We start from the raw sequence: 13,549 nt of genomic DNA on the forward strand, positions 1-13,549 counted from the left end.
ACAGTCGCCCCCTCAGTATCCATGGGAGATGGGTTCCAGGACCCCTGTGGATACCAAAATCCACCGGTGCTCAAGTCCCTCATATAAAATGACATAATATCTGCATATAACCTACGCGCATCCTCCCGTACACTTTAAATCATCTCTAAATTCCTTATACTACCTAATGCAATGTCAACACTATGTAAATAGTTGCCGGCGTGTGGCAAACTCATGTTTTGCTTTCTGAAACTTTTTGGAATTTTTTTCCAAGTATTTTCCATCCAAGGTTGGTTGAGTCCATGGATGTAGAACCCGAGGATGCGGAGGGCCAACTGGCCTTGCTCCTTGCCCACCCCCTGCCCTGGGACGGCAACTCCCTTAGCACCTGGATCTGTGACTGGCCCACAGCAGGGGCTCAGGAACATGAGGGTGAGCTTTGCTAGCCTCTGTGAGTCTCAAAGATAAAAGCCCCACAAGACACATGAAATATCTCGGTGACAGTCGTACTCACTCAGATTCCATGGTGTTGGGGCAGGAGGGTCTCCCACCCCCCCCAAGCCTTCTCACTCTCCCCTCGCCCCACCTTCCCCAATTCCAGGTCACTCTCCTCCACTGGCTTTTTTGGTTGTCACCCAGCTGGGCTGCTCTAGCCCCAGGATGAGGTGAGAAAGAAAATATATTTTTAGAGAGGCTTTTTTTTCTTCCAGGGAAATGACTTCAAATGTGCAATTTATTCCCAGGAACGGGGGTGTGTGAGTGAAATGGCTTCTGGAATGGCAGTGCCCTCATCACCTCCTGCTGTCTCCTCTTCCTCAGCATCTCTGCTGACCCTTCCCCTCTCTCCTTCCTCTCCCCCATCCAAGGGAAGAGGGCAGGTGTGTGAACACAGCTCCTGGGCCTGGGCTCTCCCCCCTCCCCCAACCCGACAGTCACTTCTGAGCCCTGTGGCCTTACACTGGCTAAAGGGGGCCACAAGGAGTCAGGGTCTTGGATTTGAATGAGGTCTTGGTTGTGGGATGGGTCCTACCTCAAGAGTCTTTGCAAACAACAGGGCAATCAGTCAAGGAGAAGGGGGTGGGTAGAGCGAACCCCAGGGCAGGTAGCAAAGCAGCCTAGGTTCTGCCGCAGACTGACTGCGTGACCTGCGGTCAGTCACTTCTACCTTTCAGGCCTCAGTTTTCTTACTTGTGAGATGGGCAGATGAAGGGGTGGAGTGAGGAGAGCAGCTCCAGGCCCTACGTACTGTCATTCTAGGTTACAGGGAGCAAACCTGCAGAATCTTCTCAGCCTCATCCACACACAGGACCTCTGAAGCCTCCAGCTCGAGCTCAAGACTTCAGAAGCTCTCCTCCCTCCCGGGTGGGTGCAGCCTCAGTGTGACCACTTCAGAGCACCCGCTCTCCAAGGCTGGCCCGCCATGGCTCAGCGGAGGCGTCACCACCACCATGAAGCCTTCCTGTATTCCCTCCACGACACCCAAAACCTCAGAGTGAGGTTAGCCCCTCCCTGCCCAGTCTCCCTGCTGGCTCTGCTAGACTGTGGATGGCATCTGGCGGGGCCGTGGGCTTCTGTTCACAATTAATGTAAAATTAATTAAGCTTAAGCTTCAGGGCCCCTCACTGGCACAACCCCCTTCCAAAGCCTTGTTCCTAATTTTGTATTCGTGACCCCCTCAAATTGTATAAGCTTCAGGCCCCACAGAGTCGGACCTATACCTGTTTTCATCCCTGCCCAGCCTGAGGGCAGAGTCCACCTCTCTCTTGGAACAGTTGCTGTTTCGGCGATTCCTCCCCCACATGCCGCTACCACCCTGCCCTGGCTGGCCTGGCACCTGGGCCAGACTGACCTGGAGACAGGGTTTCTGCATCCACCTGCCCCTCCTGCATGGCCAGCCCTGCTGTGAGGCCCCCGGCGCACTCATCTCAAACAAAATCAGACTTCCTCCCCCATCCCCACACCTGACTCAAGGGGCCTCCCGGGAACCCTCTGGGTCCTTAGTTTGCAAACCCCCAGCTCACAGACCTAGCAGAGGCCTGGGTTCAAATCCTGGCCCCATGCCTGGCAGCTGTGTACCAGGGGGGCATCACCCACCCTTCATCTTGAAAGGACTTGCCCAGAACACGGGGTGAGGTGCTCAGGAAAGGCTCGAGGCATGGCCCTTTGAGACCCTCACACAGGTAGGTCCCTGGGCAGGTAGGGGGCCCCCCACAGATGGAGGCCAAGCCTTCCCACTCTCGCCCGGGCCCTGTGGACTCCCTCAGCAGCCGCTCAGCTTATCCCGTGATACTTGCTGGGGCAGCAGACAGACAGCCAGAGTCTCCCCGCGTGCCCTCTGTGGGCCCTAGATCAGAGCCTTCTTGCCAGAATCCTGCTTTGGTTCCTGATTTCGGGGTCAATAACGTCAGGACTGATTTCATTCAGACTTTTCTCAGAAGCAAACCCGGGTTCTGGCCTCCATCTTGAGTCCTGGGCAAGGCTGGAAGTTACGATAGGAGAAGGAGGGTGCAGAGGGGGCAGGGGGGAGGTAGGGGCAGCCCAGGAGAGGCAAAGACTGGTTTTCCCAGGCTTGTGACTGTCTTGAGCTGGAGGGTCAGTTAGGATCGCCAAGTCCCCTGTGGTCACAGGGGAGGGCACAGCAGTGGTCTGTCAGCACTCTCACTTCCTGGCTGTGTAACCCGGGGCCAGTCACCCAGCCCCTCAGGGCCCCAGTTTCCCCAACTGTAAAATGGGGAACCAGTAAGGAGCGAACGAATGCATCGTGCTCCCTGTGTGCCAGGCTCCGCTGGAAGGGTTCCTCTCGGCCACAAAGCTGGGAGGCAAGTGTGTTCGTTGTACACAGATCACACGGCTGTGGGGAGGAGTGAGGGACAGCGCTCCTGGCTGGTGCCCTGAACAGTGCCTGGCGAAGCGCAAGCCCTCAGGAGGTCCTGGCTCTCATTATTCCATGGCAGTGTGAGTTCCAAAGAGCCAGTCTGTTTAGCCAAACCTCCGGGGGCAGGTGGCGTCAGGCAACCACTACTGAGCACCTACTGTGTGCCAGGCCCAGAAATGCAACTCCAAATAAGGCAGCTCGGGCCTGGAGCTCAGAGATGCCGGCTGAGGCCTCCACTTCCCTTTTGCTGCCTTGTTGGAGCCAGGAGCCCTGGCCAAGGGCAGAGAAAGGTCTCATTGGGAAGGGTGGTGAGGCCTGGCTGTCAGGCATGCCTGTGGGGGGTTATCTGGTTTCCAGGCTCATCTGAGTGCGTCCACCAATTGGTTGTGTCCATGTGACAGTGTGAATCCCCTCACTGACTCTTTAACTCACTCATCAAATACTCCCCAACAGACCTCTGCCCCTGGCATTACAGTGTGACCATTAAGACCCTGGGTCAAGAGCTTAGCTCTCACTCGCCAGCTGTGTGACCTTGGACACATCTCCTAACTTCTCTGTGTCTCGACTCATCATCTAAAGTGGGGATAATGTCAGTGTGCACTTTGTAAAGCCATGCCTGGCATATAGTCAGCTCTGTTTGGGTTCCGTGATTATTGTCTGTTGGGGATACTGAGGTGCTCCCACTTCAGTGGGGGGTGGTGACAGACAGTAGAGACTGAAAGGGGGGGAGGGCAAGGATGGGCACTGGCCAGGGCAGGACCAGCCCTGCCCAAGGAAGTCAGGCAGGCTCTCCCGAGGGGCCAAGTGGGCCGTGGGAGTTGAGCTGGGAGGGGGGCAGCAGCAGGTGCCTGTGTGGATGGGGAGGGCAGGTGAGGGAGACCTTGAGATGCGGGGACTTGGCTCCAATGCACAGGTAGGCGTGGGGGAGGGGAACTACACGGAGCATCGGGTGCTGGAATGCGGTGAATGTGGGCAGCTGTGAACCCCAGAGGAACAGAGCGGGGGATGGGGGGGATGGAGGGGTGGGGGGTGGGGTTGGTGAGGAGTGGCATGAGAGCGGCGGGGCCCAGACCTGGCTCAGTTCGGGCTGTGACCGGTATCTCTGAGGAGCAGCAGATGGCGTTCCTGGCCTGCCCAGCCCAAAGATCTTCCCCCTCCCCCTCCTCAGGACGTCAGGGAAGAGGGCTGCTGCTGCCAGAAGTCTTTTTTTTAAAAAATAAATTTATTTTATTTATTTATTTTTGGCTGCATCGGGTCATCGTTGCTGCACGTGGGCTTTCTCTAGTTGCGGTGAACGGGGACTACTCTTCGTTGTGGTGCGTGGGCTTCTCATTGCGGTGGCTTTTCTTGTTGCAGAGCACGGTGTCTAGGCGCACAGGCTTCAGTAGTTGTGGCTCGTGGGATCAGCAGTTGTGGCACGCGGTCTCTAGAGCGCAGGCTCAGTAATTGTGGCGCTCGGGCTTAATTGCTCCGCAGCATATGGGACCCTCCTGGACTAGGGCTCAAACCCGTGTCCCCTGCATTGGCAGGCAGATTCTTAACCACTGTGCCACCGGGAATGTCCCCAGAAGTCTTAGAACCGGCAGGAACTTCTGAAGGTGGGCCATGCTCACGGCCCATCCTGTGCATGGAGACTGTTCTAATGGCCTTCCTGATCGCTAGTTTTTGGAGCCTTGTATACCTGCCAAGACAGAGTACTCACTACCTCTCAGAGTAGCCACTGCCATCTGCGGCCAGTTCCAACTGTTCCAAAGTCCTTCCTTGCACAGAGCTGACAACTGGCGTCTCATACCCCCTACCCTCACCCTGTTGGCCCCAACTCTGCCCTTTGGGGGCTCCTCAGAACCAGCCTGTTCCCTGGGCCTGTAGCAGCCCCTCTGGGAGGTGACTGTCCCTACATCTGGTCCCTTACTTTATAAACATCATCCCAGCCACCTTTATTGAACCCCCAGTACCAAGTCAGGAAGAGCTCATTTAATCTTCACAACCTGGCACCTGGCCCTGGGCCGGTGTTGTGTGTGGCACACACAGGCACTCACTTTACCTTTGGATGATAAACGAATGAACGAATAAATGAACCCCATGTGGTCACTATTCCCATATTACAGTTGGGAAACTGAGGCTCAGAGAGGTAAACTCACTCATCTAGAGTCACCCAGCTCACAACTGGCAGAATTGAGATCTGAACCCAGGCTCTGCCCAACCCAGAGCCAGAACTCTTCAACTCCAAGCTGTGCTGCCCCAACTGGAACCAGCTCCCCACCTACGGGGTCCCATCAGCCCCTCTCCATCCATCTTCCCAAGGTGCCCAAGGGTCAGAATTCCTCAAGGTTTGGCACTGGGATTCCCAGAGGCTGGGACCTCAGAATTCCTAGGAATTTTTGAATCTCAGAGAGTTGGAAAGTTTCCCTCCCTCTCCAAATCTCCGCCAAAGGGCAGCTGGCCTGGCCTTACATACCCTTTAGGGATGGGGCTCTCACTCCCTTTCAGGGAACACCTAATGCAGCTCCGCCTAATGAGCTGAACTTTGACCTCTGGACCTCCTCTCAAGGCCCCTGAAGGACCAGTCCAGGTTCCTCTGACACCCCCAAATCATGGCTGGTGCCCGAGTCTGTTCCACCGGCCCACCCGGCACTCACCCTTACTGGCTCCGTGAGTCCTGGTTTCAGTTCCCTTTTCCTTGGGGGAATTGTTCCAGTTTCAGCTCAATGATTTCCCATCTCCTGAGGGCAGGCCCTGCACTGGGTGTGGGGACATGGGGGCTGAGGGCAAAGACTTTCCGCCTGCCAGTGCTAGCAAATAACCTCCCCTCTCTGGGCCTCGGTTTCCCATCTAGGAAGTGGAACTATTGACAGCACCTACTTCATGGGGTCACTGAGAGGGTGAGATGAGATAACCCCTGTAAAGCACTTGGCATGGGTAAGGGCTAAATAAATATTTACCCCCTTCTTCTCCCAAAACAGGTGGGTGGGGGTGACTGGGAGGTGAGTGGGAAACACATTCATTGATTCAACAAATTTGTATTGAGCCACTGCTACGCACCAGGCCCTGGGCTAGTGCTGGGGACACAGCAGTGAACAAGACGACACAAACCGTTGCCCTCCTGGGGCTCATGTACTAGTGGTGGGAGACCCCAGTGGGTAAGTGCAGTGCATCGTATGTCAGGTGGGGATAAAGGCACCAGAGAAACGCACAATGACCACGTTTGGGAAAAGGAATGTGGGGCAGGGGTAGGGGGGTCTGCATCCTACAGTGAGGAATCTGAGTCTCAGAGAGCTGGGGACACCTGCCTGAGGTCACACAGCTGGTGGGGAAGCAGCACTAGGCCAGGTCTGCCCACCCCAGTGACAGGGCCCAAAGGGGGCCACGCCTGATCTGAGTTCCCGTTGCCCACCCGTGGAGACATCAAAGCCCAATGGACTCGGATGACCTCTGTCCCCCTCTGTGGACCGGCTTGAGGGCGGGGGTGATGGGTCCTGGGAGAGCCAGTGAACCGAGTCGTTAGCGGGGAGGGTATTAATGGTCACGCAGATGCGACCCATCTACCCAGACCCTCCGACAAGCCCGGTCGTACCCCGCATCCCCACGCGGGGTCCTTCCCCTCCAAGCCCTGCGACGGCCCCGTCCCCAGAGCAAGCCTCCGCGAGGCCGGCCACCCGTCTCGGGTCGCACGTACCCCCCCCCCCCCCCCCGCCTCATCCCGCGGCGGGCGGGCGGGCGCGTGTGGGGCGCGGGGGCACCCGGGCGGCCCGGGCTGCGGGGGGAGCTCAGCGTCCAGCCCCGCCCCTCCCCGCCCCGCCTCCCGCGCTGGGGGCGGCCTGGCGGCGGCGCACGCTTCCTGCAGGCGCGGCGGCCGTGGGCGCGGAGCTGCCGGGCGGAGCCGGGCCGCCGAGCCGGAGCGCCGACCGAGAGCGCGCCGGGCCAGCCGCCGGGCCGCGCCGCCGTTGCCGCCGCCTCGGGAACAAAGGCGCCCGCCCGCCGCCGCCGCCGCCGCCGCCGCCATGAAGCCCGGTCCGCCGCACCGCGCCGGGGCCGCCCACGGGGCTGGCGCTGGGGCCGGAGCCGCGGCCGGGCCAGGGGCCCGCGGGCTGCTCCTGCCGCCACTGCTGCTGCTGCTGCTGGCGGGGCGCGCCGCGGGGGTGAGTGCTTCCCGCTCCCGCGCCCCGGCTTGCGCGCCGCGCCGGCCTGGGGGGGGGCGGGGGTCCAGTGCCTGGCCGCCCGCGCCTCCCGGGGGCTCGTTTCCCCGGGGGCTCGTTTCCCCGGGGGCGGGACCCTTCCCCGTGGGCGGCCTGGGGTCTGGGCTGGGGTCCGGGCGCGGGGCCGCGCTGGGCGTGTCTCAGGTCTGAGCAGACGTGGCTTTGCTTCGTGGGTGTGCCCGGACCGCGGCCACTTTTAGGGAATCGGGTCGCCTCCCCCTGCTGGGGGAGGGTGTGCGTTAGGTTCCTCCCTCCGAGGGTCGCGGCGGGAGGGCAGGGGGGCCCGGGGAGGGGGAGGGGTGAAGGGGACCTGTGTGAAGGTGACCTGAGGGAGTGGGTGAGTGTGACCGCTTGTGTGGCCACCTCCGTGGAGGGTGCTGGGACCTGTGGGGTGTGCACGGGTGAAGGATGAGGCGTGAGGACCAGTCCCTCCCCATGGATGGGGGCCGTCGTGCCCCACCTGCGTGTGGTCGTGTCAGGGTGACCCATTGTGCACGGTGTGTGCCGGAGACGGGCTGGGGACTGTTGGCCATGCTGTGTGTGCCTACAAGAGGGGAGTGTGTTGAGGGGGAGATCTCTGTGGTGGGTGTGTGCTCCAGCCCATGGGAGTGTGTGTGCGTGTGTGTGCAGGCGTGTGTTGGCAGGTGCATGGGTTACCCCGTGCGTGGAGCATGCGCCCCTGAGTGGGGCCGAGTGTGCAGGTAGCGGTGAGTATGTATGAGGTGACCCCTGGGTGTTCCTTTGAGTGACCGCAGCAGCCGTGGGGTTGAGCTCAGTCCCAGCTCCATCAGGGGGAGCAGGAGGAAAGGCCACCTCCTCCCCTTTGAGGGACCCAGGTCCCAAGTGAGTTCCCTATGGGCACGTGTCTGGAGCCTGGCCTGGGCATGAACTGGGGGGTTTCTAGGCCTGATCCCCTTGGTTGGTTCTAGGAGCTATGCCTGTCCCCCGTTCCCCAGGCTGAGAGGGACCCAGGCCTCGCAGGCAAACCCCCCGCCCCGGGTGTCTACTCCTCCACTGCAAGTCTCTTTGGGCCTCAGTTGGCCAGTCTGTGAAATGGGAGGAGGTCAGGCAGGGACTCAGAGGTTGCATCTTGGACAGGCAGGCTACTCCTCAGCCTTTCCCATCTGGGGACTGTGAGCTGGGGTGGGGGGGAGTGTTGAATGCCAGGCTAAGTAAGGGGCCCGGTGGGCTGGGTGCCTCATCCCCAGTTATTCCCCGGGTGGGGTGAGGAAAAGAGGTCCCTGGGAGGGACAGGGACCCAGCCCATCCTAGCAGCTGGGTTACTTTCTCAGCTACACTTCTGGAAGACCATCTTTGAAATCAAAGATGTGGAAATCACACAGCCTTGGGTTCAAATCCTGATCCCTCCCCTGATTCGTGGTGTGACCTTGGACAAGTTATCTCACCTCTCTGAGCCTCCATTTCCCCCTCTGTGGAACGGGGCTAATAACACCCTCCTGAGAGATTAAGTGAGAGGATGTGTGTGCTCACCCACAGGAAGAGCTCAGTCAGTGTTTGGTGTGTGATGAATGAAAGGGACACCGGACAGCATGCTTTAGACCTGGCCGCCCAGCAGGATCCCGAGCTGGGTGACCCCTGGGCAAGTCACGTCCCTCGCCGAACAACTTTTCCTCATCCATAGAACAAGGCTCGTAATCCGTGCCCCGTGAGGTGGTGGAAAGAATTAAATGAGCGTACGGAGGTGAAAGGCCCCGATGAGGCAGGGTGCCCCTGGGTCTGAGGCCGAGGTAGAGTGGGTGTGGCTCAGACCCAGTACTGGGTGGCAGGTAAATCACACCCCCGGGGTCTGGGCCTGGAGGCTCAGATGGTGGGCTTGACTTGGAGGAGAGGAGGGGTGGGGCTCCGGATGAGGCAGGGGGGCATCCCTCTCCAGGCTTCACACCTTTCCAGGGGCCCGGCTGCCGAGCAGGGACGTCACCTCATCTGGCCTGGGAGGCAGAGGGTTAATGGGTGGTGACCAGTGGCCAGGGAGGCACACCATGATGCCTGCAGCAGGAGCGACTGAGATTAGACCAGAAGAGCCCCAACCAGGATGACTCCAGGAGTGGCCTCCGTGGCGGGGGCCTCCCAGGACATCACTGGGATGGGCAGTGGCTGGCTCAGGGTAGGGGAAGGGCAGGATGACACCTAGGTGCCCACCAGCTTGAAAAGGAGTGTATGTGTGTGTGGGGGGGAGCAGCTTCCAGGATGGCCTCAGTAGGAGTAGTGGGGCTCACTCGCGCTGCAGATGGTGAGTTGGGGTGTGTGCATGTGTGTTCTGGCATCTGCTCTGGGAGTCCTCTCCTGAGAGACCAGCTAATTATGACTCTGAGAGACATCTGCCTTCAGGGCCACTTCAGTTGCTGTACTTAAGTCACTGCCCAGAAAGACCCAGAGTTTGGGGATCCTGGAAATTTCAGCTTGAAAACTGTTCTTTAGATGCTCAGGGCTGAAAGGGATTTAGGTGTCACTTAGCCTTGTTTGAATTCCCAATGTTGGGAGTTCACTGTTTTGTGGCTATGTGACCTTGAGAAAGTTACTTAACCTCTCTGTGCTTTCATTTCCACCTCTGTAAAATGGGGAGAAGAGGAGAATGAGCGGGGTTAACATATAAAGCTCTTAGCACAGTGCCTGGCGCATAGTAACAGTCAGCAAGTGTTCACTTGTTCTTTTACAAGGTTGCCATTCTGTGTTTGGGAATGTGGTAGGGATGGGGGGTGGTAGGGTGAGGGACCATGGGAAGGGGAAATCAATCAGGAATTCTTTTGAATCCCCAGCCCCATGCCTGGTGGTTCCTGCTCCCTCCCCACCCCCACAATTTCAGGTATCCAGGAGCTCCCTACTCCTCTTCCCTCCAGCTCCTCTGGTTGACTGTGAACATTGGGTTGCCAGGGCAAGATTGTTCTCACTTTAAAAATTAAACGTTGGGGACCCCTAGACTGTTCCAGGCCAGGCCCTGACACAGGGATACCATAGGGATCTGTTGCTGTTAGCACCCAAGGTGGCAGGGGCTCCAGGGACAGAAACTTTGGGTAAGGGATTTCTGTTTCAACGTCCTCATTGTAAAATGGGGACAATAACAGTGCCAGCCTCACAGGGGTGTTGTGATGAGAAAATAATCTCCTTGGGGAGACTGAGCACAGCTTGCCAGTGAGCTCTCAGGAGATGGGGCCTTTCCAGAAGGGAGCCCGGAGGGCAAGGGAGGGCTTCCTGGAGGAGGAGGTTTTAAGCTAAGCTATAAAAATGGTTGCCATGTGACACTGAGTAAGCTGTAGCCTGCCCTGACCCTCAGCTTTCTTACCTGTCAACTGGGGACAAATACTTGATGTATACAATTATTATTAGGGATGTTATTGGTCGGGGGGGGGGGGGTCACACCATTCTCATGCCTGAGTTGGGATTGGAACCTGGTGCTTTCTGCTCCCTGGGGAGCAGCACAGTGCCCCCAGCTACAAATTCAGTGTGTTTCTCGTTCCCTCATATTGGGGATTGGTGTGGGGTTGACCTCTGCTGGAGAAAAAGCAGTGTGGCCTTTTGAAAGCAAATGGCTGCTCCTACCCCATGGATTGGGGCATGGGGTCCTGGGAGGCCCCAGGGCAGCGCTGGGGCAGGGACAGCTTTGGGCTTGACATCTGGAAAATGCTGGGGCAGAAGTGGGGTGGATGAGAGGGGCATCGTGGAGAGGAGAGAGTCAAGACAGAGCTTCCCCTAGAAGCCAGGTCTTGCTGCAGGCCTCCCTCCTGCCCCTCCCATTGGAGCTGGGACCATGCCCCAGAGCTGCTTGCGGGGAGAGGGATGGGTTGTTCTAGAAGGGGCTGTAATAGGATTCCTGAAGGCTGGAGCAAACTGAGACAGCTGGGGCTGGGAGGTGGTGAGCCTGGCAGTGGCTGAGGCCATGATTTGGGAGGCAGCTTCCACACCTCTGAGGGCTTAATAATACAAAGAGCAGCTAAAGCAGACTGAGAGCCCTGCCCACTGAGCACTTTATATGCATTGGCTCATTTAATCCTCATGATAATCTTTGGAGGTAGGAATTGTTAGAACTCCCATTTTACAGATGAAGAAAACTGAGGCACAGAGAGGTTAAGTGATTTGCTCAGCGTCACACAGTTGGCAAGTGGCAGAGCTGGATTGAGCCAGGGCCTGGCAGGCTAATAGAACTGGGCCGCAGGCCTAATTTTACCCTCTCTTGCTGTGTGATCTTGGGCAAGGTACTTACCTCTCTGGGCCCTCCTTACCCGCAAATTATGCCCACATTAGCTGTATCATGAATGCCTGCTCATTGCCAGGCTCTGGGCCGGGCGTGTCTCTATCTTTTTTCATTTAATTCTCACTGTAGCCTTGGAGGCATGTTGCATGGGGCGGGGGACGGGTCTGGCCCTGGAGCCCTTGCTCCTCCACTGCCTCATAAGGCTCTGTGATCTGTAAACGAGCTATTCTGAAGGTCATGGGCGACGGGTCAAGGGAGAGCTTTATAAACTGTGCCGGGAGTCAACAAGATTGGGGGGTGCGGGGGCTTGTGTCTGGATCATGTGATCATGGCACAGGACAGGGGAAATGTTTAGAACCTCAGAATGAGAGGGGTCTAAAAAAGCCACCGTTCCCCCTGTGCACACACTGGATGCCCCCAGTGTGTGGCTCACTCTCTGCATAGGCGACCAGGCCTGCCTTTAATCCCCTCTGGCCCTGAGAAAGTTGTGTGGAACCCAAATGTACATCCTTACCACCCCATCCCTGAGTCCTGGCCCCCTTGCACCTAAGGTTTTCTCTGGCCTGAGTGTCTGAGCCTCAGAGCGGGGGAGTGACTTGGAGGTCACACAGCAGTCAGGAGAAGTATCAGAATACTTTCTTGATAGACCATGAGCGCCTTAGGGAGGCTCTGTGTTTGCCTTGTTCTTTGCTGAACCCCCAAGTCCAACTCTTTGCCTGGCCCAGAATTGAATGGTTTGAATGAATGAATGAGTGAATGAATGAAGGAAGGAAGGAGGGAAGCCAGGACTGTGAACTTTGGAGCCCGGGCTGGGGCTTTGTGTTGTCTACTTTGGAGGTGAGTTGGGGTGACAGTGAGGCTGGCAGAGTCCTGCTGGGTCCAAGGTGTGTGCCCGTGGCTTCGGAGGCGCCAGGGGGCCGTATGGGGTGGGCCTGCGGTCTGAGCGCCAAGGTGCGGTCATCGCTTCTGTGTGGGACGCAGGCCCTGTGGCTCTGGGCTCCAGCCCAGCTGCTGGAGCCCTGTGATTTTGTGTCCGCGGTGGGGGGCAGGGTGACTGGAGCCCGAGGCTGCCCCAGGGTCCAGCCCCTTGCTCACCCCCCAACTGCCCCCTGAAGCAGCGAGCAGGGTCTGTGCTGGTCCCAGACCACCTGGCTTGTCTTGCTGTCCCCCCTAATGTTCCACCACATCCTGGGAACATCAGGCCGACGCCTGGTAAATATTTGTTGGCTGACACCCACTCCCCTTGCCTTGGCTCCCAGCCTCCCAAGATTCCAGGAGGCCGGGTAGGCCTCACTTCCGGCCCCCCTCCCTCCAGAGCAGGCCCTGGCCAGAGGGGTGTCTGCTCCCCTCCCCCACTGACCAGGCCCAGTCTCAGCGCCAAACAGGAAGCCGTGATTACAGGGGGAGTCTGAGCGGCAATGGCTGAGGGCCCAGCGGGGGGATGGGGTGAGGGTGGCCCCTGACAAGTGATCTGGCCCCTTCCCTACCTGGCTGCTGAGGGTGGAGGGCAGGGAATGCCTGTGCTGGCCTTTCATACCAGGTGGAGAGGGTTCTACGTGCCCCAGCTGGCTGAGGTCTGCCTTCTTCCCACCCCTGGGTCCCCACCTGGGCCTTGGTGCTATGTCTGTTTTGGGGTCGCCAAACCTGAGGGTGCAGCTTGAGGGGCCCCAGAGCCAACTGGACCAGGGTTGAAGTCCTGGTTCTGCCAATTTCTGGCTATGTGATCTTGGCAAGTTCACTTAACCTCTCTGAGCCTCAGTTGCCTCTTTAAAATGAGCTAAGAATACCTCTGCCTCCGAGTTCCTTGAGAATGAACAACACAAAATAATAAAGTGCCTGGTGAGAAGTGGGCTCTGCTCCTGCAAATAGCCATCTCTTCCGTATACCTGCTTTGGTTTTGCTCTTTTCCTGTCCCTTTCTTGATCTCACCGAGGAATTGCTTTTTGGGGGTGGAGAATTTGGGAACCAAGTTTGAACGATCGTGGATGACCCAAAGCAGAATCGCCGCCGGGCTACCCTAAGAGGGAGAACGTGGGCCTGGACTCCCAGTTGCAGCAGGCAGGATTTGGGCCAGATGAGAGGAAGCACTTTCCAGTGCCTCGTGGTACTGAGTTCATGAGGAATTCGGTTCTTTGGAGCTGTTGGCAGCCTGTGGGTAAGTCTGGAGGCAGAAGATTGGACTTGATGACTCTTCAGGCCCGCCCTTCCAGTCCTGGAACCCCAGAGGGACCTTGCTGTTTGAGATATAGCCATGGACATGGTGACACTGGGCTCTCCCCATTTTCCTCG

The 13,549-nt window shown here is 58.2% G+C and overlaps 1 protein-coding gene across 1 annotated transcript in view; it reads left to right on the forward strand.

Annotated features, from left to right (window-relative positions):
• Positions 1 to 281: 281 nt before the first annotated feature.
• SDC3 (syndecan 3) overlaps positions 282 to 13,549 on the forward strand; it is a 44,584-nt gene continuing 31,316 nt past the window's right edge. The window contains exons 1-2 of the mRNA XM_033839218.2: positions 282 to 411; positions 6,626 to 6,993. Of these exons, the coding sequence (XP_033695109.2) occupies positions 282 to 411; positions 6,626 to 6,993 (498 nt within the window). The remainder of the gene's footprint in view (positions 412 to 6,625; positions 6,994 to 13,549) is intronic.

Source organism: Tursiops truncatus, chromosome 1, assembly GCF_011762595.2.
Source record: "Tursiops truncatus isolate mTurTru1 chromosome 1, mTurTru1.mat.Y, whole genome shotgun sequence".
NCBI lineage: Eukaryota > Metazoa > Chordata > Mammalia > Artiodactyla > Delphinidae > Tursiops > Tursiops truncatus.